Source organism: Rhinolophus hipposideros (genome assembly GCF_964194185.1).
Source record: "Rhinolophus hipposideros genome assembly, chromosome: 4".
Taxonomy (NCBI): Eukaryota; Metazoa; Chordata; class Mammalia; order Chiroptera; family Rhinolophidae; genus Rhinolophus; species Rhinolophus hipposideros.
Window position 1 is genome coordinate 23,121,354 of NC_138050.1, and position 24,984 is coordinate 23,146,337.

The 24,984-nt window shown below is 34.5% G+C and overlaps 1 protein-coding gene across 6 annotated transcripts in view; it reads left to right on the forward strand.

Moving 5' to 3' along the window:
- The first annotated feature begins 2,309 nt into the window (after positions 1–2,309).
- The window catches only part of WDR17 (WD repeat domain 17), a 92,605-nt gene continuing 69,930 nt past the window's right edge, over positions 2,310–24,984 (forward strand). For 5 of the 6 annotated variants that reach the window (XM_081047053.1, XM_081047056.1, XM_081047054.1 and 2 more), the window contains exons 1-2: positions 2,394–2,494; positions 21,241–21,363. In XM_081047053.1, the coding sequence (XP_080903179.1) occupies positions 21,298–21,363 (66 nt within the window). In that variant the 5' untranslated portion in view covers positions 2,394–2,494; positions 21,241–21,297. Of the gene's footprint in view, positions 2,495–21,240; positions 21,364–24,984 lie in introns of all 6 variants that reach the window. The other variant, XM_081047058.1, reaches the window with a different exon arrangement.

Sequence of the window (24,984 nt, forward strand, 5' to 3'; positions counted from 1 at the left end):
TGCTCTCACACAGATGAATTGACAAGTCATTTGATTCACCTAATCACTCTGCTTTTAAATTTAATCGGGAAGAACGCTATGTCTTCTAAGTGTTAAGAACTAGTGATTACCCTGAAACTCTCACCCTGAGTGACTGACAATTTTTTTTTATTGTGAGATGAGAGCACATTAAATATTTCTTGCATACAAGAATGAAAATTAGAGATCTTATCCTCAGAAATTAGGTTATATTATTCCTCTGGGTTCTAGATCTAACTACATCTGTGATTGTTTAAATCTCCCTTTCAAAACGAATGAACCCAATAATATTAATAAAGGGAGAAAAGTACTGAATTGAGAGTCTGGGACCATGATATCAATTCTGCTACTAAAACAGTTGTAAGAACTTGACAGAGTTATAACTTTCTAAGTGTCGATACCTTCATTTTTAAATTGTGAATGCATAAACAGATAATTTCTAACGTTTCATTTGGTTTTATGATTCTTAACTGGAGAGTTGGAACAATTATGAACCCATTAGACATAAAAGACTTTCTATCCAACTGATGGATCAAGCTAGGTATTTTATCTTTGACCACTTTTTCTCTTCATGTGTATTATCGACTATTTAGCACTGTACTTAGCAATATCAATCATAAAAGGAAACCATAGTCTATTTTCCTTGCTATGTTTCTTGTGATCCTCTCTTCATCATTCTTATTTTCATTGTCCCAATTCAGGCAATCAGCATGAACTACTGCATTTTTCTCCTACTCGATCATGTTTTTCACTTCTTTGTACCCTTATGTAACCTCCAACATTTCCAAGATATCTTTCTTCCAAAAAAAGCTCTAGTTTTAGAGGTTAAAGTATAACATAAATAGGGAGTCCAATATCCTCCTCAATCTGGTTTCTTATTTTCCTATTTTAATCTTTAGCCAATTTCTATTTCCCATCATATCTTCAGTTACCCATCCTCACGTCCTCCAGAGAAAGCAAACAAGTCAAAATTAATTGTATCAATCATGCATTTCCCCCACTTTGTGCTTTTGGCCATGTTGTTCCTGCTGCATAGGATGTCCCTATCCCCCTTTCCATCAGGTGAAATGTATTTATTTAATAAGTTCCAGTTCAAATATCACTCATTGAAAGTTTCTCTGTATACACTGGAAGAAAAATTTCTCCCTCTTTCATGTGGAATCATCTCATAGAACCTTTATATAACCCTATGCAGAACTTCGCACATTTAATTATATTTAGTTATTGCCCTCTATACTTTCTTTGGTAGATTATGTGCTAATTTATTATTTTATCCATCCATCCATCCACCCATTGATCCATCTATCCAACATTTACTGAAGGTCTGCTATTCATCTGGCACTTTGTTAGATGTATGGAATAGTTTTAAGAACTTACTCTAGATTTTAACAAGTTTATTGCCTATGTGGAAACGTAACATTTAAGTAAACTTTAATTTGCAAAATAGAATAAGCACCATGGTAGGAAACAATCTGCAGGAAATACTTTGAAGTCTGTGGCACAGGAGGGTAGGCATTATGTCCAGGGAATTTTCCTCCTTGGGGTAGACCATTCATTAACTATTCTGAGTCTGACATATAATTAAAGCTCAATAAACGTTATTAAATACACTTTATTCCAAGCATATGAAGGCTTATTTTCTCCCGTGTGTTTGATAAAGGTCTTAGGTAGTGAAGATATTTCAGAGACATGAAGAAGAAAATAGAAATGACAGTACCAAGCATTTTCAATCAGATTTTACAAGGAAAATGTCAGTTTTGCACACTTTGAAGGCCCGTATATGAACCACATACAACTCCACTAAGACAGACAAATAGTCGGATCTAAAGGGGTCTCCCGCAGAGCTACTTGAGCCCAATGAGACCATAACAAGTGCAGGAGGCAGCATTCCGCACTCACATTCCAGATGGAGTAGTGCAGCCTTGCTTCTTAAGGAGGCTCACTTCCCTCCTCCAAGCCCCTCAAGAAGACGGGGTGATTTACTTATTGTATAGTTGACTGTCTCATTTACCTCGAAAGGGCAGATTCGGTATGTGGGACGCCTTAGCTAGTGAGAACGTTGGTGGCTCACTGTTTTCCTCCACTTTCAGCTTCACTGTAAGCCGTTGAAACCTCGCCCAAAGCCTGGGAACCAGGGATTCCGCGCAGACTACCCGTTGCCAGGTAACCACCTCTAGCGCTCCTGGTCTCCTGGATAACGAGCTACTTCCGCTTCTCCCCCAGACGCCCCAATCAGCGAGCAGTGTGGGCGGCACGTGGATGGAAAAGCGGAACCTGGAGAGCAGGGCGTCGCCGTTGGCATGTGGAGCCCGCCTCCCTGCCCTGGGAACCCGCGGCCCGGCGGCCCCGCCCGGGAGCCCGCGGCGCGCAGGGAGCAGGGCGGGGCGGGGCGTGTCCGCGCGTCTGCAGAGCTCGCGCCAGCGCCGCACCGGCTTCAGCACCTTCTGCTGTCCGCCGCTGCACTCGCCTCCTCCAGGTAAGGAGCCGGCGGGCGGCGGGGTGACACACCTGGGCAGACGCGATCTGGGGAGACCGATCTCTGAAGCGGTGTGACATTGTGCGAGCCGGCCGTTGACAGCCCTGCGAGGATCGCAGACTGTGGCTTCCTGCGTCCTCCAGGGCTTTGCACACGATGATGCTTCGTGGGTGAATCCCCTGAGTTTCAGAGTCACACACCTGGTTATTACGATGTGCAACAAGCTGCCAACATTTATAAATCTCAACTACCACTGGAGTGTAAACTGTGACCATTACGAGAAACATTGGTTTGTTTTTATTTTTTAAGGTTAGGTATATGTTTGTCTGGAGTCTAGATTGTGATTCTTATTACTGTGCCCGCCAGGCACTTCTGTATTCATTATCTATCAATCATCCCTTTGAAGATGGTCTTAATATTCAGGTTATACCAAGAAAGCTGTGATTAAAAAGGAAACATTCCAGAAAACAGAGGTATTGAATGCGAGAGACATAGTATATGTTAAGTAAATCATAAAAAATACAGGCTTTTCCTTCCCCCCTGCCCCCCAAAAAGACTTTTTTTGCATGCAAATATTAAAACGAGCAAAAATTTAATCTGACTTTTTTTATTATACTAATTAAAAGTAATTGATTTGAATAAAATTTAGTGATAACTTTGATCATACATCAAAAATAAGTCACACTTGTTTTTGTAACTCCCATATATATTTTTTTTATTTATGGGAGTCTAACAAGGGTTTGAAGAGAAATACTACATTTCTAAATCTTTCGTTGTCTGAACGTTTCAGAAATATTCTTTAGAGAAACTCATCTCTCTACCAATTTTTATAACCAAAGTTACAAGTCCTTCTTGAACATTTTAAGTAACCTCAAGTAAGAAAAGGTTTCCTTTCTCTGCAGAGTAAATTCATTGGGGAATTTCTACAGTTCTCTTCAGATAGCCTTGTCGAATTTCTTGCTCACAAATCTCCAAGGAATAGTCTCATCAACAGTGAGAGAACTATCTCCAGGCCATTATCACTGATCACAGCCTGTTTTTGGGTGTTGTCTTATCACTGCTCTACTTTAGGAGAGCTGATGCTGGATTTGTAATGATTATAGCCTTTATGGAAAAAGTGCTGTCTTACATTTTTTTGAGATTCTGCCTCACTGGCCTAAGTGTGCAAGAAAATGGGCATAGTCATACCTAACCTGTGTGAAGGCTAAGATCTGAGACAAGTGGTTTGACAATCTTTCCTGTTCCATGATATAAAATGAAGTATAGTAATTAGGTGACTATGAAAAGTTGTCAGTTAATTCAACAAAATTTTGGGAAACATGCGTTAGTGGACTGTTTAGAGATTAACCTTACAATGCTAGTTTTAGGTCATTAAGGGTTCCTGGGAAATTTTTCAAATGGGAATGAACCAATTGCCTATTTCAAAGGGCATACATAGAAAAAAAATCATATATTTCTTAAGTGAACTCTACAAACTTACTCTATATAAAATGGGTAGTTGCATTTTATTATTTATATTGATCTGATTTTCCTGTGTTTATATTAATAGAACTGCAGGTATCTCTGAAAAAACAACAACGAAAAAAAACATTAAATATATTTACTTAAAAGTTTTAAAATTCTTCATTCTTTTTATTTTTAATAAATAGTGGTGTACTAAAAAATTTGTTACCCATTAGTCACATCATACTCCATATATTAGAAAGCTACAAATTAATTTAGCTTAGAAAAAAATGTTTTTATATTCCTTTGCTCTCAATAGAGGGCCTATAAGGGGTGGAGCATTTTTGTTAATTGTTTTCTATAGACTCTACCTTGTTGCCCATGGCCAGGGCATGGATAAGTCAGTGGCAGATTTTAAATTACTCAGAGAAGAGTAGGAATAGTTTTATTTTTGTTTGTTTATTTTTGTTTGTTTTATTTTTGTTTGTTGTTGTAGAAACTGGAACTCCAACATGAATGATTAGATTATCGCTATCAATAAAATATGTGCAAATTCTCCAGACTACCTAATTTTAATATGTTGTGTAACTATAATGAAGATTACAGTGAAATTCAAACAATTTTGAAGGATTCCCATTTCTTTCCTATAGTCCAGAATTTGTTTGAAATATGATATATGCAAGGAAGATGACAGTTTATCAGATTACTGAATAACCAGTTTACCCAGCCATAGAGGTAATAAAAATATTATTTCTACTTTTTGCAATTGCCAAATTATCTCATTTTATTTTTTGTATATCTAGTCCATTTAGCAGATTAAAATATTAAAGTAAGATTATGTAGCTTCCAGTGTGTCTTCAGAACAGATATTTCATTGAGGGTATTTTAATCCCAGAAATTGTGTTAGGAGATTGGGAGAGATTTCTCATTTACTCTGACTCCTTTTCTTTAGTGTCAGAAACATATATTAAACTAAGAGTTGGTTGGCTCTTTTCAATATCCAAAACCATGCTGTGTTCTATGATAATCATATCCACATTATTCTCTCACTGTTGATGAGACTATTCCTTGGAGATTTGTGAGCAAGAAATTCATTAGGGATACCTGAAGAGAACCGTACAAATTCCCCCAAAGAATTTACTCTGTAGAGAAACAAAACTTGAAGGAAACCTTTTTTTTTCTTACTTTGAGGTTACTTAAAATGTTCAGGAAGGACTTGTAACTTCGGTTGTAAAACTTGTTAGGGAAATACTATAAAATGACCAGCTTTGACCTATACCTTTGTATTTTGAAGAAAAAAAAATCCCATTATGATTGACTGGAAAGATTTCAAAAGTTCTCATGATGCAACATGTGCTGCCACATTAGGAGACAAGGTTCAGGTTGTTTTCACTTGATTTCAGTGACTAGACAAACATAACTGAAGAGAAATTTAAACATTTTAAATAGGCTAGACTTTGTAAAAAAGGCAACCTGAAATTGGAGCCACAGGTGGCATTTGTTACACAGATGTCACATAATCAACTATCTGATTGAGATAATTTTTTAAAATATAAGGATAAAACTCTTTTTATTACTTTACATGTACTTACAAAGTGTGATTTAGTTGCCTAATTATCTCCCAAAACTCTGGAATTTTACATTCTAATATAAGAAATACGGGGGGTAGCAAAAAAAATGTATACAAGTGGACACCTTGGTCAGCGTTGCTCAAGCAGTAGTTCGCAGTAATCAGAAGTGTCTGGACACTGAATGTAACCACTTTGAGCACCGCTTGTAATTGCAGAAGTCAAACGTGACTTGTGTTCATCTTTTGTTATCGCTATATATTGAATATTACAATTTAATAGTTTTTGTCCTTTCTTAAAACGTGTATACATTTCTTGGGCACCCTGCATATCTGTACACACATACACACACACACACACACACACGTGTGTGTGTAAAATAGAAACAGTAACATACATCTTCTACAGTAATATCATATAGGTGATAATTTATCAGTGTTACTTGCTTTTATAGGGATAATATATAAGTGTTATGTTCAGGAAAACACTATCAAAAGATGTAAGAAATAATTTTCCATGCTTTGGTGAGGATGTTACAACATTCAATACTTGGTTTACAGATTCGAATGCTCAGACATGGAGAACTAACAGTAGAGTTTGTTAAATTAATTTCCTTATGCTTAGGTTCATTGTCTTCCAAATTGTTGGCTAAGTTGTGAGCATATACCAGTATCCCAGGCAGGTTTATTTGCAGTAATGTAAAATAAGTTCAATTTCATATCGCCCACACACAAAAACTTACTTTCAAATTAGAAAATAGAAAATAATTCTCATTACACAGATTACTCATGTTTGATATGCTGTAGGAAGACCTACATTTTCTAATATAAAACAGCCCCACATGGAGTCTTGAAAATTGAAGAATTACTAAGAAATAGGTAATATTTAATTAAGTTTGGTCCTTTAAGATAAAACATTGTGAATGAGTCTTAATGGAAAGAGTTATGCAAGATTTTATTTTTAAGGTAACAGGTTTGAAGGAATCACTTCAGAATTTAAGCTGGAAGGATCCTTAGAGACCGGTTAATTTAACACCATTATTTTGTAGATGAGGTAACTAAACATAAAGATTGTGCTTCTCAAAATTTATGTATGTGAAAGCTGGCCTAGAACTTCCCTTTGACACTCAGCATTGTGCTGTTCCCTAAAGAGGTCGAAACACATCACCATGATTTTCTCTTTCATTATATTTCTTCAAGTGAGCCATTAAAAAGTAATTAAGATTTAGATCACTTTTGTAATGTTAAAGTAATTATTTACACAATGAACAATGTTCATGTTTGGTCTCATTATATAGAAAGTTTACTTAAAACATTAGTTAAGTGTTTTCCCACAATTTGTATACTTTTTTGATTTGCTCGTTAATATTAATAACACAATTTAGGTTTTGCTGTGAAGTCTTTTCTGACTTTTTGGGATCCAGTTACCTTAGAAATTCTTTATCCGAATGCCCCCCAATGGTACATAAGAGTACATAACCATCACACTACAATTGAATGTTAAGATTATTAGATATAAGAAGCTTTCGGAAGTTACATCTGAAGCCTAGATTATGGTTACCATTAGGTAATATTTTGAAGTTGGATGCTTTTCTTTTCTAGCCTTTCTAATACTTTGGTACCAGATGCCAGCTAGAGCGCAGGTACTCAAAGTGTAACTTGGACCAGCAGCATCAGCATCTCCCGGGAGCTTGTTAGAAATGTGAATTCTCAGGCCTTAGGCCTACCAAATCAGAATCTCTGAGGGAGGGCCCTGGAATCTGCATTTTAATAAGCCTCAAGTGAGTCTTCTGAAGGTAGAGTTTGAGAAGCACTGATATAGGGTACATTGTGCCATTGGACCTTGTCACTTCTTAAGCTGGTAATGTTCATGTCCAATTCCACTTTTGAAACTTTTCCTGGGAGTACCAGGAACTGCTAAATAAATAAGCTCATTCCTGAGAGCATAAGAATAGATACATTTCGTAAGCATCTACATTTCAATAGCAGCTTTTTGGACCTAAGTCTCACTTTCATTATTAATTATATATTAGTTCATCTTTAGGGGGAGTTTTATGTTGGCTAAGGGCATAATTTTTGACAGGTGGACTATCAACTAGAGTAGCAAGCTATCAGACCTATGTATTGGCCCTGCCTTAGCTGATACAACCTTTGACTTACCAAACCTCAGGATTTATTTCAGGCCTTCTGTCAATGTGTGGATGCATATATTTAAAAACATTTTGATTTAGTGACTTTATGTGAGCTGTTTCTTTTCATTTTAAAGCTTTCAAATTTTAAATCCGTTTGATTTCCTTTGCTGGTTTTTCTCACTTGACATGCCAAAATAATGTTTTAGAACCTTTTTCCCAGAACATGAAAATGCCAGTCTTAGTGACTGCCAAATGGGAGTCCTGATTTCCACAGACAGGTAGGCATAAAGACGCTGCCTGCGTAAAAAACTCATATACAAAAATCTAACTCACAAAACAGATTAGTTAGAAGGAGACAGGGATCCTTAGGTTTACAGAACAATTCGTGGCATAGCTTCTCAAGTCTTCCTTCATGAGAAATGATCCCATTTATAAAAATAAGCTTACATATTTTTCCATGCTCTATTATAGAAATAATCCTATATCTTTTTATGATAGATATTTACATCCTAATATCGCTCTCTTAATGGAATATTTACTTCTAACTTCTTAGTTTATAAGTGACAATATGTGATTTCCCCTCCTCCTCTATTTTTTCAGGTTGACTCTCTCAGAATGGTCATACTGAAGGTATATGAATGACCCTGTTGTTCAAGAAAAGTGATTTACTTCTTTGATCAAATTAAAAAGCGTTTCCCCATTCCAGTTTAAGAGATTCTATAATCCTCCAAGCACCTAGAGAAATCTAATTCCGTACTTCAAATCCATATAATTTTCATTTTGGTGGTTAAAATGTAGGAAAGTATAAAAAGAAATACGTAGATGGAGGATGAGATAACCGCATTCACTTTGCCACATCTTTGAATCAGTATCTTGGTCTTACATGTAACGCCTGTTTCGCTGACACATTCAAATTCATAATGGTATAAGTAAGTGGTCATTTTGTGAGTCTAAACTAGAACTACCCAAATGACCTTATTCTTTTCTGTATGCTACATAATCCAGGATTTTAACATAGCTTAATACTGTACTTGTTGTGACCTATTTTATCGTCTAAGCTTTTAAGAACATCATGATTTGACATATGTGGGGAATGCTTAGGTACAACGCCATACCAAGCGCATTGAAGTTACACTTAGGAGTGACAGAAATTTAAGACATTAAGCTCAGTCAGTAGAAGATACCAGAGATAGTTTTTCTGCTAAGTTATCTTTACTACTGTTGAACTAAGTAGTTCTGAAGCTTTACTGTGCATATTAATCACCTGGGAGTGATATTCAAAAGCAAGATCACCCGAAGATTCTGACCTACTAGCTTTGGGGTGTGATCCAAGAATTTACATTTTTAGCCAGTTTTTTAGTTAACTGTGATGCAAGAGACCTGAGAGCCCCATATTGAGATGCACTGATATAAAAAGCTTTAAAATTACATTCATCCTTGGTAACTATGGCTCTACATGTCACAGTGAGAATAGTGGTCATTTAGAATTATGGACACCAGACAGAGGAAGATCTCAAGTTAGTGGGCTAATGGCTAATTTTTTAAAAAAAAATCCATTGTTTTGGCAGTTTCCAAAGTTTTTCTAATAATAATATATTAATTATATAATTAGAAAAATATTTTTTGCAGAGCTCTGAGCATATAGTGTTTTCAAATTTTACACATTGACTTTTCAACAAGATGTTTTTAGGGCTTTGTCTTTTATTAATGCAGGCAATATATTTCTATTAAGAAAATTTACAAAATTCTGAAGAATATACAGGTGAGTTTAACAAAACTACCTCGAATCTGTATCCTGATATGTCTCTGACCTTTGAATATGCATTTTGTACATTTTTATTGATTTTTCTTGCTATTTGTCAAACCTGCCAGGAAGCGTCTGTCTCATAGTCCACTTTAGCTGCCCCCTCTGCTTACCGCTTTCAGACCAGATATCTTTGTATTTTGCCTTCTCACCTTCTTTGCTTAGTGTCAACTCAGTGAGGCCTCCCGATACTATTTTTTAAAAAATTGCAGTGTCAGCTCCATCTCCAGAACCCCTTATCGTCTTTCCCTGAATTTTGTCCACACCACAAGTTCTCCTCTAATATACATCATTTACTTGTTTGTTTTGCTCATTTCCTCATTCCTTCCCACAAGAATAAAAACTCTGGAAAGCCACGATTTTTATCTGTTTTGCACAGTGCTTTATCTTCAGTGCCTGACTGGCACATAGTTGGTGCTCAGTAAATTATCTGTTGAGTGAATGAATGAATGGAGAAGTGATTATTAACATTTTTGAAAATACAAATAAGTGAAAAGAATGATAAATTTTTAACTATTAAATAACCAACCTTGTGGTATTTATTCTTTTAGTTTTTAATGTGTGTGGATGTATGTGTTTGTGTGTCTATTATGTGTGTGTTGTATATACATTTTAAAATATATATTTAAAAACACAGGAACATAACTGTTTACAAAATGCCTTTTAGTTTAACTACAGAGACTTTTTCAAATCACTGATTTATTATTGCTCCTTACATATTTAACATGTTTTATTTATATGTTCATATATTTTTATCAACTTTTTAAAAAAATTCGACAAAGTTTATGGTATATTTTAACATAAATCCTAAAAATTTTAAAAATATGATTATTTTTAAATTATAAAAATACTTTCAATCTATTTCTCCCCAAATATCAAGAAACAAATTATGTCTATTGATTAATTTTGTAAAATGAGATATTTAGCATACATTTGTTTTCTTCTCTTTTTTTCCTAAATCTCAGTACCTAGGAAATCAATCTGAGAGTTTTACATTTTTATAACTAACTTATACATTATTGGCCTTCTCTTTCAATAATTATTCTTGACATGTGCATTTCTATAAACATAACTTTGATATTCAGGTTTCTTTGCTTAATGTATTTTTTTAAATTACATGAACCTTTATATTAAAGTTCATTTTGATTAATTTTTCAAAAGCCTGTAGTTTTTACTCAAGTAATTTTTAAGGAAGATAATATGAGTGAATTACCTTTTAAATCCTTGTATTTATGACGGTGTCATTCTGTTTGTATTTCCTTCATACATGACTGATATTTTGGCAGTTTATAGACTAGCAAGATCACAATAGTTCAGTTTAACATAGTTATTGTACCACTGATTTCTAGAATTTAGGGCAGTGGTGAGATAAGATGCCAATCTGAATTTTCCTCATTAGTACTTAACATTTAGAAAAGATTCTAGTTAAATGTTCATAGGGTTGTAAAACAATAAATTAATCTCTGAATTTGCCTTACTATATATTTACATGAGGATCTTTTAAATATACACATATACATATATATGTATATTGCTTAGAACAAGAGAACTGCTTACTTTCAGGGTCTTAATCAGGGTGTGCTTAATCACATGTATTGTAAATATTTTCTCCCATTCTGTGGCTTGCTTTTCACTCTTTTAACGATGTCTTGATAAAAGAAGTTTGTTACTTTAATATACTCCAATATATGACTTTTTTTCTCTTTGTGGTTTGCATTTTTTTATGTGTGTCCTGTTTAGTAAATCTTTTTCTGCTCCAAAGACAAGATATTCACATAAGTTTTTTTTAAAGCTTTAATATTTTACCTTACATATTTTGATATCCAATTTCTCTGCTATTGGTGTCTTTTTTGTTTTATGTAAGATTGAGGTTAAGATATTTATGTATTTTTCCATAAGGGTATTCAGTTGACCCACAAGCAATTATTAAAAGGTCTATTCTTTCCCCAACTTACAGAATTATCACCTTCAACACAAATCAGTTAACGGTATACAAAGGGATCTATTCTAGACTCATATTCTGTACCATTAGTCAGTTTTTGTATCCCTGTATTCATACTACACTGTCTTAATTATTATAGCTTTGTAGTCGGTATTAATAGCAAGGAGTATAAATCATCAGCTTTGTTCTTCTTCATGACTACCTTAACTATTCTTGACCATTTCCATTTCCATATGAATTTTAGAATTGGCTTGTCAATTTTCATACACACACATGCATACACACTAAACATGCTGGGATTTTGATTGTGATTGTATTGAATCTGTAGATTAATTTGAGAGAATTTATATTTTTACAATATTAAATCCTCAATATGTTATATCTTTTGTTTCGGATTTTCACATTTAATTTATGAGAGAGATTGCTCTGTAATTTCCTTTATTGTAAAGTCTTTTTCAGGTTTTGGCAGAATATGAGGAATTGATAAGTTACTCTGTTTTTTCCAAACCCTCAAAGAGTTTATATAAAATTTCTTCTTTAAATATTTGTAAAAATTCACCAGTGAAATTATCTGGACCTAGGAGATTATCTGTGGAAAAGTTATAAATGTAGACTCATATTCATATTCAAGTTACCTAGATTTTCTCGTTCTTGCATCAACTTTGGTAACATACCGTTTTTTTGAGGAATTTGTTCATTCTTCCAAGTTATCTATTATATTGCTGCAAATGTGTTTGTAATATTTTTACTCTTTTGTTTTTAATGTTAGTATGTTTTTATAGTGATGTCTTTTTCATTCCTGATATTGATATTTGTACTTTTTCTATTTATTCTTAGTAAGTCTTCTAAAAGTTGCTCTAAAGGAACCAGAATTTGGTTTAGTTGATTTTCTCTATTGTATGTTTATAAACATAAATAAGGCCTTCCACTCTTTTTCAGAAGTATTTCTTTTTTCTATATTTTTTTATTGCTTTCCTCTTCTAGCTTTTTGAGAGAGAAACCTAATCTTTGATTTTAATCTTTTATTTATTTTCTAAAAAATAAAATATAATTAAGGCTATAGTCCTCTACCTCTAAGCATTGCTTTAGCTGTCAGCCACATATTTCTATTTCTTGTGGCTTGCCATTTAGTGCTAATTATTTTATTTCCATTTTTAATTCTTATTTGATCCAAGGGTTATTTAGAAGTGCTTTGTTTAATAGACAGTTCTGGACCTTCTAATTATTCTTCTCTTATTGATCTCAGATTTAATTCCATGATGACCAGAAAATATTAATATACTCTGAATGATTCTAATGTTTTGGAGATCGGTGAGGTTTTTGTATAGCTTAGCACATGGTTTATTTTTGTAATTACTCCATGCTTACTTAAAAGAGTACAAATTCTATCATTGTTGGGTACAGTATTCTATATGTCAATTGGATTCAGATCTATGAAGTTTTCTCTATTTATTCTATCAGTTATTGGGATATATTAAAGTCTTCCATTATGATTATGGATTTGTATGTTTCTCCTTTAATTCTGTCAGTCTTGCTTTATATATTTTTAAGTTATGTCATTTGGGTAGAAACAATTATAGGACTTTCGTATCATTCAGTTGATTCACCACTTTATTCTTAAGTAATGTCACTCTGTCTCTTTAGTAGTATTTCTTGTCTTAAAATTTGTTCTATTATTTATGTAACAGCTCTCTTTTGTTTAATAACTATGTATTATATAATTTTCTGTTCTTTGACTTTCAACCATTTTGTAACCTTATATTAAAGTGTGACTCTTGCGAAGAGTATATGGTTGAGTTTTTTAAGTCTGCCAATTATACTTTTAATTGTAATCTACTTATTTAATGTATAACTGTTATAATTTGAGTTACATATTCAATCAAGCTTTGGTTTTTTTTGTTTACAAGTTTTTTATTAATTGCATTTTCCCATGATTAACTTGTTAATAATGTTTATTTATTCTGTTTTAGTTACCCTAGAGATTCTATCATGTAACTGCCTCATTACAGTTAAAACAAATGATTACTTTTACCTCTTCATTGATACAACTCCATTTATCTTGATCTCACCTTTTACATTGCTTTCATATAATTTAGTGCTAAAAATATTTTAAACTATACCATTATAATCATTGTTTTGTATAGTTAATATCTAGTTATATTTCACCACATATTTCCCCTTTCTATGATGTTTATTATGTCTAACGTTTTCATGTTTCTGTCTAGTATCATTTTCCGTCTGCCTAAAGAACGCCCTCTATTATTTTTTCTAGTTCAGACCAACAAAATTTCCCTAGTTGTTATTGTATGAAAACGTCATTATTTTTGTCTTCAGTTTTATTTTCACTGAGTGTAGAATTCTAGGTGTGCAGTTATTTCTCATAACTTTAAAAATGTCATTCCATTGTCTTTTGACTTCCCATTATTCCTTTATTTATTTTTATTTATTTATTTTTTAATTTATTGGCGTGACAATTGTTAGTGAAATTACATAGAATTCAGGTGTACAATTCTGTATTACATCATCTATAAATCCCATTGTGTGTTCACCATCCAGAGTCAGTTTTCCTTCCATCACCATATATTTGATCCCTTTTACCCTCATCTACCATCCGCCTCCCCCCTTATCCTCTGGTAACCACTAAACTATTGTCTTTGTATATGAGTTTTTGTTTCTTTATTTGTTTGTCTTGTTCCTTTGTTGCTTTCAGTTTTATATCCCAGGAGACCAAATCATATGGTTCTCGACTTTTTCTGCCTGACTTATTTCGCTTAGCATAATAATCTCAAGATCCATCTAAGACTATATTGTGGCCATTAAATTTTTTTCCTTTGTCTATAATTTTCAGCATCTTACTGTGATGGGCAAGTTATCCTGCTTGGATTTGTTGAGCTTTAGGAATTTCACTCTTTTAAATCAATTTTGGAAATTTCTCATTATCTTTTTGAATATTGATTCTACTATATTTCCTCTCCTTTTTAGATTCCCATTATATCTGTCTAACTTTTCAACATAGTCTATTTTTTATGCTCTGTTCTATTTTATTTCACTCTCTTTTTTTCTCTATGCATTAGTTTTTATATGTACTATTTATTTATATTCCACGGTAGTAATACTGACTTCTGCTGTATCCAACCTGCCAATAAACTCACTCATTAAGATATGAATTTCAGGTACTGTTTTTCAGTTTTAGTCTTCACTGAATTTTTACTTTTGATATATTCTGACTCCAGTAAAAATACTTCATTTTCAACTATTTTGTTTGTAATTTCACATTAAAAATAGTATGTGACCTAAGCTAAAGAGGAATATACTGTCTACTTTGTCACTTTGTTTTAGTGATTAGAATCACTAATAACGAGATTGTTATCAGCTGTATTGATTTATTGTTCAAGGATGAGCTTTCAATTTCTTTTTAGGACGTAGCTATCTAATACTTTGGAAGGTCGGGTCAAAGTGTGCAGTGCTGGGATGGGAACTATTTGTCTGTACAGATCTTGTCAGGTATCTAGGAATAGGCTCGTGGAGATCTGCTTGTATGCCCATTCATTCCCTGTGGAATAGTGGGAATTAAGGAGTGAGAGGATCTACTATGGATGTGGCATTTACAGGCATCTGCTGTAGGTGATAATGGCAGTCAGTAAATTCCATGTTGGTGTCCTTTGGACTCCTAAACACATGTCCTTCATCTAGTCCATCTCAGTCCCCTTCTGCTTGTTTGGTAGACTTTAGTTTTTGCTCGTTTCCTACTATGAGATTTTAATTCTTTGTGTTCACCTTCCTCATCTGCTTGTCTCTGACATCACTTCTAAAAATATTTGTAGATTAAAGAAATATTAGTGCTTTATCTCAGAGAAAGACTTAAGTTAATGCCTTCTGAAATATGATGGCTGGAGGTGGTAAGTGGGTCTGGAAACTCTAAGGGGAACATAAAAAGATAAATAAAAGTATACAAGTGAAATTAGAAAATACAATCCAATTATTTTACACACACACACACACACACACACACAAATTCATTTTGGATTTTTCACCTCTAATTTTGTTAGTATTAGAAAGCACTGCTGTGTATTCTTAGTGTATAATTTCTTTTTATTTAGATTATATGCATGACAGCAGAAATGTGCAATTTAGTGTTTTGTAGCAGCTAAATTTGCTTATTAGCATAATTAGCATAAAGGAAGTCTTATAAGCTTCCTAGAAATCCCTCTCACGGCACCTTCCTGTCACTACTTCCTTCTCCCCAAAGAAAATTCTCTCATTACTTTTAATAGCGTAGATTAATTTTGCTTGTTTTTAACTTTCTATAAATAGAATCATCTGATATATATCTTTTTTATATTTGACTTTCAGTTGTAATTCCATTATCGGATTCATCATTTTGTATATATAGCTCATATTAATTGTTGCATAGTATCCCAATGTATGATTATACTGCAGTTTTTATCTTGCAGATTGGGGGAAGCTGGTTCTTAGAGAAGATTTGTGTCTCCTTCTCCCCAGCCGCCGTCTGTGGCAGCCAAACTCTGCTTTGTATCTGTGGCAGTGTTGTGTAGGAGATAATTTTTTTGCACCTCCTCAAACAGTGGCAGATCTGTGCTGTGTTTTGGTACAGGATGGGAGCCTAAGATGTCTTCTTGCCCACTCCCTAGGGGCGGACAGCTTTTGTTTCTTCCCTTCTCCCAGAGGTAGTGGATCTTTGCCTAATTCCTACAGTCGGGAAAGAGGGTTTTCTGCCCCTCCCTAGAGGTAGATGAGGTTCTCTTTTACTCCTCCTCATTTTCCCTGGGAATGAGGCTGTTTGTTTCCTCCCCCTGAATAGGGATATTGCTTTATATGAGAGAAGGATTCAGGGAAGTATAAAGTGTTTCATGCCTGTCAACTATCAGTAGCCAATTGCTTCCTACATGTCTGAGCCACTGAGGCGAACTGCCTCTGTTCTCCCTACCCCGCTTTCTCCTCCTCAGTAGCCAGTTAAGGCCTGTGGAGAACATCTTACGAGTGCAAACCTAGCTTGCCTGGACCTCCACTTCTAAACTGATGCTCTAGCTCACATTGGCCTTAAGGAATCAATTACAATTTTATCTGATTTTTTTTTCTTACCTTCTTTTATGGCAGTCACCTCTTTCTCCCATGCCCTGTCAAAGGTGAAACCATTAGTGTGTTTTCTCTCTTCATAGACGGGCTCCTTACTCTTTTGAATTCCCTTGATTGCTTTGCAACCTGACAATTTAATGTTATCTTCCTCCAGAGATAATTTACTTTTGCTTTTGAAAAGTTAGGGTAGGGAAGATCACCTTACTCCAGTCGTTGAATGAATTCATTTGAAGCTGAGCCTCAGTCTGTTTCTGTTTCTTTCTTAGTCTTAAGGTATAAACCCAGATGGTTCTTCCTGAAAGGAACCCATTATTAGATCATTTTTCCTTGGCAGCATCTGAACTCCAATTTTCCCCCCCCACCAGCCTTATGAGATTACCAGAAGTTCTCCATAGCTTCTCAGTATTTCAGTCACTATGTTTATTTAGGCAAATCCTTTTAGGGAAAGTGTAGCATTCTCCCACCCCACAACCACACCAAAAAAAAAAAAAAAAAAGAAAAAAAGTGCCCGGCTAGTCTTTGGACTTTTCTTGAGACTTGCCTTCTTAGTCTGTGATTTTACATATTATGATTCACCTTTTCTAGTTGTGCTCTGTGGGAGAAATGGAAAATATATATTTGTCTGCCATTGCTGGAAGCCAAGGTCTTATAACTAACAATCTTTTAAAAATACAGAATTATTATGACTATTTGAAGTACACTTAGTAAACTGTTTCTGTGCACTCTAACTCAGACTTCCTTCTTACATTTTTATGTAGGGTTTTAATCTAGTTAGGATAGACAACTGTCCCAAACTGTAGTGTTAGGCTTTTGACAGCTGTCTTCCATTCATTTTGATTCCTTCAGAGGAGTATCTGTCCGTCGTCAGAATAGGCAGACAGTTGATCCCAGATCGTGTAACTTGTGCAACACCCTCAGCATAAGGAATATTTATATTTCCAGAGTCTCTTGTGCACCACCTTGTCCTCTCCTCTAACATACCCAACAATGGTTCTAGATAGGTTAGATACAGATACATGAGAGAGAATGATTTTGAGCACTGCCATGTATTTTATACTTGATTCTACCCTGTTTGATTGAACAAGCAATGGCTTGTGCTTATTTTGCAAGTTCATTCTAGTTTGTTGGGAAGTTTAAATAAATATCATTGCTGTCTTGTACAATAACGGAGACGAGGGCAGACTAAGAGAGTGTAACTGCAGATAATACAATGGGTAAGAAGACATAACTTGGAGGGGATGAATTTAGTAGAGGAAAGGATAGGCTGCAAATGCCAAAATTTCAGAGGATGAAGCCATATCTTGGTCTGAGATATCAGGTAAAACTAGATGGAAAAGTCTCAATGTAGAATCAATGAGACCAGATTTGACTTGGCTGACTGGTTCTGCTTCTCTCTGGATATCAGTGATTTGTCTGAGGCAGCTCTGTGACTTGTGTCATCGTTCTTAGACTGGTGAGGTATGGACTGTTCTGCTCAAGCTGATGGCAGAGGCACAAAGATGGGAATGGAAACAAGCCCTGTAGCCAGTGTTGGACCCAGAACACTCTGACTTCTGCCCGCAGGTCACTAGGCAAAACAAGTCACATGACAAGTCCAAAGGCAACAGGCAGGGACATAGAGTCTTCCCCTAATGAGGTCATGGGGAATATATAGATGCAGGGAGATAATATGAAAAGGTCAGGACCAGCAACCAGACCATGTTTGGGTATTAATGCCTACAGTAAGTTTCCTGACATTGCAAAACATTTTACTTCATTATCTTTATTTTCTTTGTTATGATGACCTTCAGCTTTTGATTATTGTCATTTCCTTTCATCACTAATCTTATAGGCAGTAAGTATATTCTGACTATGAATTAAGTTAAATTTGTGATTTTAACACTATACTAGTCAATAAGACGCATGGACTAATAATACACACATGTAAAGATGGGGAATAGGTGCCACCATGACTCTCTCCTCCCTGTTTCTGTTAACTGCTAAGTGACCATGACATGCTTCTCCTCTGAGGTGAGCTCAAGGTTTCAACTCTACTCTGTACTCCAAGCAACCAATCAAGGAAGTGCGAGAGTTGGAAACTGTTTGCCATTCTTATACTAAATGCACAAGATTCTATTTACCCTCATATCATCAAAATACCTGGAGGACAATCAAGAAATATGTATTTCTATGCAAGATGTATTTCTATGCAAGGTAATATTTTACCTGCAAGTACATACTGTGAAATATTTTTCTTTTCTAAATTCTTGCAAATATGGTAACTAGTGCTCATGGAAAAACATCAGGAAATAAAGCGTAAGAACTGTGGTGCCCTCTAAACAAGATATTAATGTTAACAACATTGTATTTACAATGGTATAATAAATATATACCTGGTGCCTGGAATGATTATAAAATAATTTTACTATTTCAAGTTTACATTTTATTTTACCCTTTTAAAAACAATTTCTTAAATGATTTGGTTAGCCGTTTCCCTACAAGGAATTGAACGATGATCCCATTTCACTTGTTGGTGAGTACGTGACCTGTCACTTGGATGTTTTTTGAGACCCTTTCCAAATTTCACTCACATGTACCTTCTGTTCATGTGAACTGCCATTAGTTGATAAACTCGAGCACTGCAGGTGTCAATTCACTCAACAAACACTGTGAATCTTCTGTACAAATAGGAATAAGGTATGGCCCTTTGCCTTGGGGAACTCACAATTTATGTCTATACAAATAATCACTACCCAGTACATATAAATGTAAATTTAAAGGCACACAGATAAGGGATTTGGTGCATTTGAAAAGGCTTCAAAGAAGAGGGGCATTTAAGTTGGATCTCGAAAGACCCTAAATATGAAAGAGCTCATGATTCACAGAAAAAATGACAGCTCAGGCTAAAGTCATGACGGTACAGAACATGTTTAGGAGTTGCAGTGAAAGTAAGGGGATTAGCAAGCAAGCTATTTTATTAGTTTATACAAGACATGATGAGAGTTTTCACTGTAACAGTGGTATCAGGGATGGAGAGAAGAGCCTTTTGAAGAGACATGTTCAAGATAGTTTGAAAGACTTGGTGATCAAATGTAGGGGGAGGGGGAGGGGAAGGTGATGAAAGAATCAAAAGATAACTTGATGTTTTGAATCTTTCTCCGGTTACTGTCTAGAGCATAATGATAGTCTCTGAAATGGGGAATGCAGTAGAAAGTAAAGAATGTTTGGGAGTGGTAGAAAGGGGAAACCTCACTTGAAAGAGATAAGCTAGGGTTTACACATGTTCATGTTGAGATCGCCTGGTAAAAGCTGAGGGATCTCGGTTCAGTAGGTAGTTTGAAATGGAGTTTAGGAGCTTGGCTTGGGTAGAAGTAGGTCGAATGTATTAGAAGACAGACTGGAACCACTGCAATAGTGGCATGGTAGTTAGAGTTGTTGGGGAAGTGCTAGATACAGGTTCAAGGTGGGGTAGAAAATCTTAAGGCAGCATATAGGCACAGAATTGTTACTCAACATAAGAAGCGATAGACAAGAGAGATAGCAATGGGTGTGGGGGCAAATCTTCAGGGTAGGGCAGTGCAGGAAATTCAAATTCTGAGCAGTGAGGCAGGAACCAGAGGCTCTGTGGGAACCCTAAAGGTAGGACAGAAAGCGCTGTCTAGATTGGGGAAGCCATCAAGATGTAAACAAATGAAGCAAGAGGTTGTACCAATTCTGGAACTTCCTGTGGAAGCAAGATCCTTTTCCCAAGCGTTTTCACACCTAAGGCTTCAAGCAGATACTGAAAATATTTCTAGAGAGAACAAGGAAGAAGAATTTTGAAGAAGGGTGCCGTGTTGCCTTTGATAAATTTTCTCAGAGTAGCGATAAGGCTGTTCTCAATCAGCTGACAGTGACATTTATGTCATTCAAGTGTGTCTTTCTATGCCAGAATAAAAGCTGTTTTGCTTTTGGGATATTAAAAATGAAGCACTCAAAGTACTCAGATTGTTTTATTTTTCTTTCCGCCCCCCTCATCCCTCCTGTCTCCCTCCCTTCTTTTCTTCTTTCTTTTTTCTTCACTGAAGTGTAAGGGTTTGATGAGTTTGGTCAAGAAAAGACCACTCAGAACCTGTTACATGTTGGGTGATGAACCTAAACTTTAGGGAGGATATTTCGAAGTTCAAATATTCTCCAGATTACCAAGAAACCTCTTATTTAGTATGACTAGTAAATAATTTCTTCCAGAAATGAGTAAAACTAACATGAAATCAAATTCCTGGGATTTTGATTTTCTGTTAACAATCAGCTCAGCTGGAAACAAATAGATATATAGGATTGCCCTTGTCACCGAATAACTTTTAACCTAGAAGCTTTCTTCAGTTTTATGTCCAACTCCTAAGGTTGAGACTGGAACTAATTTTCTGCTTCCTGCTGTTTTGTAGTTTTTCTAGATTCCTTATTACTAACTTGGTTAATTTTCAGAAATAATCTGCCTATTTCTTGCAAAAGTTAATTCTAAAAATGTGTTTTAGAATGAAAACTGTAAGCCTAATACAATATTTGCTATAGCATTCTCTGGTACTGTATAATAACATAATTATTGTTTTATTTATCTTTTCTTAGTGGAATATAGGCTTCCATTTTCCAGTTTAGCATTATTTTTACAGATACTTTTGTTTGTAAATTATTGAAACTGTTTCAGCTGAAATGTGTGTACATATCTAGCTTCTTGTTCTGAACAGCTTTTTTCAAGGCAGATTTGGTAAATTGCTTGGTTGAAACACATTGTTGTTGCTTTAGGTGCTGACTGTTGTGAGGCCGAATTTCCAATTGCTTTGATTAAAATAGAAACATTCTATGGCTTGGATGACTTACATTTCAAATTGGTTTGAGCAAGATGATTGGTATGAAGGACTACAAAGAGTAAGCTATCTTTATGTTGTAATTGTAATTCCCTGTGTTTTTTTCTGCTTTCCTTCTCATGCAGCTGTATTACTGTCATTTCTATTGTGGACATGTTCACATTGCAGAATTCTGAGTATAAATAAGATACTTATTTGATAGATTTTATTTAAAAGCAGAGATAAGAAGATAATATTAAGGATAGTCACGAATATACATTGAAGCAAGGGCATTTTATTTTGTTCTTGTTTCAGATGAGTTGTTAGTGTTTTCAGATTATCTTTAGGCTTAAGGAAGGAATAGAAGTCTTTCTGATGAGATTAACATATGAAAAGAGCAATAATTTCAAGTCATTTTACATAAAGAAAAGCATTTAATGAAATAGATGTGTATAACACTAAGTATTATAATAATATTGTAAAAGAAAATGCAAAAATTTTCTGAAGACGAATGCCATGTTCTATTTGATAAATTTTGAGGCAATTATATTTCAAAAGGATTTACATTGTTACTATGGCAACTTTTGCATAGTATTTTGAAAATAGCTACTCTGATCTATTATTGCAATAGTACAAAATTGCTATTTTAAAAAGTGCACCTTATCAAAATGGGTTCAGTTTAAAATAATATATGATTTCTCTGACAATTTTTACTTTTGTAATGGATGACTTCTTAATTATTTAGATGAAGGCAATTTGTGGATTTCTTTTTCATTAATGAGTGAAACAAAAGAGCCAGAATATCTTTGTGTGGTTTCATCAGCTTTTCCCCCATTGTTGTTTGAGGGTATATGCTACTAAACATATGCAGCACTGAATGTTTCTTCCTCCTTACTTCTTCAGATTCCCATTCTAATCACATCAATCAAAGATATTTTCTTGGTATCTTAGTTCTTTGTAATTATCTCTTTAATTGTAAATCCTCAGCAGTTTAAAGCCACTTGTCTCTTGGGTTCTTTTTCAGGTTTCTTTTTTCTTCAGCTGTGAATCAAGATGGTAAACATCTCTGGAGCCAGTTAATAGCTAACTGGAGAAAACCCCTCATATTGTGAATCCTAAAGCATTCTGCAGACAAGAAGTTGAGAATTAGTGGGTAGTTTTCCATTCTGAATTCCAGCCTGACCCGTAAATGATAAAATATTTTAGTTTACGGGTTTAATAGTAGCACTCCAGTCCCGCTGGACACACACACACACACACACACACACACACAAACACACACACGTACACACAGCATCCTTTGTATTATGTTTTAAATGTAATAATAAGTGCATTTATTATGTTGAAACAAAGGGTTAGTGTCAAGTGCAGTCTATGTATTTCTCAATGGGAGGGGATAGGGATGATAGTCTAATTTGAGGAAAGGGGGTGACTGAGTCTAAGATAAATGCTTCTTTACTAAAATTGTGTGTTCCTTTATAACAATTTAGGGGCAGCACATGGAGATTATGAGGATTCAAAATACTTCCCTCCACCGTAACTCCAATCTACTTTTTAATACTAATATTGGTCTTTATAACTGAATTCCTGGTTCTGAGACATTTTAAAATAGTAGATGTTCTAGTTATAGTTAGACCCTCAAATTACCATATTGTCTTATGAGCTGACCCTTCTTCTGACTCGAATTTTGATCAGCTTTTATACAGACATAGATGAGAAAGAAAGATTATATAATAAATAATGAAAATTGGCTGATGAATATTGATTTTAGTTTTCTCTAAAAATCCAGCTTATTAATTTTCAGATGATGTGTACATGCATATTTACCCTATGTAATGAGCATTCAGCATAGCAAATTTTTCAGTGGAGTAGGTTTTCAATGTTCACAGGAAGAGATGAGTTGGACTTTTGAGTTAAAAATTGTAATTTAGAACTATAGTATTTGAAACATCACCAAGTGTGAGTTTGATATTTAAAGCACTAAATTGGACTTTATATGTTGATATAATAAATATTTATAGCATTTATATATTTATATATATTTCTACAGATATATATATGCACTTGAGTTCAACTTAGTTTTATAAATTTATTTTTGTCAATGACTATAACTTTATTATGATTCTTTCATATCATAATACTCTTAAATATTCAAAAATGAGCTCTAATATTATACACAGCTAATGTAAATATACTCTCATCACTTGTTTTTTACATTTCATACACATACTGTTCAGAACATCTCCACTGTAACTAATTGTGTGTGTGTGTGTGTGTGTGTGTGTGCGTGCGTGTGTATGAGATTGAAACTAAAATTGTATTTCGGTGAGAAAAATAAATAAAAATAATATCTCTGCAAGAGCTATAGTTGCCAGGCCACTGACACTGTCAGTTGCGTGTGGGGTGACACAATGCTCAGGCTTTCTTCCTGAATCCTTTATAAGGCCACATTATTCAGTGAACTACAAGGTTTAGTACTTCATCTTTAAAGTGTATATGTTATTTCTGGGTCCAAAAGACTGTATTTTCGAAAGCAACCAATCTTTAGAATGGACATGGAATTTTTTAAGTTTCTCACATAAAAATGAAACATATAAAATAAGGATATAAAGTGGTATATAATATTGATCTGAAATACACAATTACCTGTCACCTGCAGTTAAAATCTATTTATTTATTTGTATATGATATATTTTATAGGGTTAATATTTAAAATATAAATATATTTTTAAATGGAACTTCAGTTGAACATTTTCTATTTTCAGTAATGCAAAATCATTAATTTTGTAACCATTCATGCCGACTACAAAGAGATAACAAAAGCTCCTGAACATTTCTCTTTATCTACTAAGCAACTGTAGATACCACTTAATAAGGGCTACATGGTATTATGTGTATACGTATATCTTATAATACTTTTGAAAGATAATCTAGAAGTTTCAAATACTACCAGTTTCAATACATAATTCAGATTTATAAATGCAATAGTATTCATATATTTAATAATACATGTTGTTTTACATTTCACTCAAAATCATAGATTTTAAAAAATGAACTGCTAGTTTGCTTTGTCCTATTTACTATCTTAATGGCTGGTTTGGACAAGTTATTCAACTCTTAATTTAAGAAGTATTTAAGTTGTTGGACAGTAAGACTTATAAAAGCTGGTTAGGAACAAGGGCATGCCAAATTGTATGACAAAATTGAAATGTTTATGGAAATTTGGAAAATAAAAAGTAGTAAATCAAGATATACTGATAGTTAAAGTAAAAATGTGTTGGCATGGATTTCAAAGTAATTTATTTGTTTTTAATAAAAGGTTAGCAAGGGCACTTCTAGTTTGTAGTCTGGCATGTAAGGAGCTTAGAAGTCTTCACTCTGGCCTAAAACAATAAAAATCTGAAAGGAATGAAAAAATCAACACCTCTTCTTAGATTTGTGAGTGAAGTGAATTCACAAGGCAAACTATTTCCCCCCAAATTGGAGAGACAGACAGGCAGATGCTAGCATCACAGTGTACTAGAGCAGAAACCCACCAGCCGATACCTCTGTGGGAACCAGAACAGAGTAGGAAAACCTGAACTGTAATTAATGACTTGCCAGAGGCTCATGCAGCAAATCTGAGAGTTGAAAACTCCAGGGAGGCCCACATGCTCTTGTGAGTTTTAGCTCCAGGATCTCTACCAGGTCCTCACTATGAATA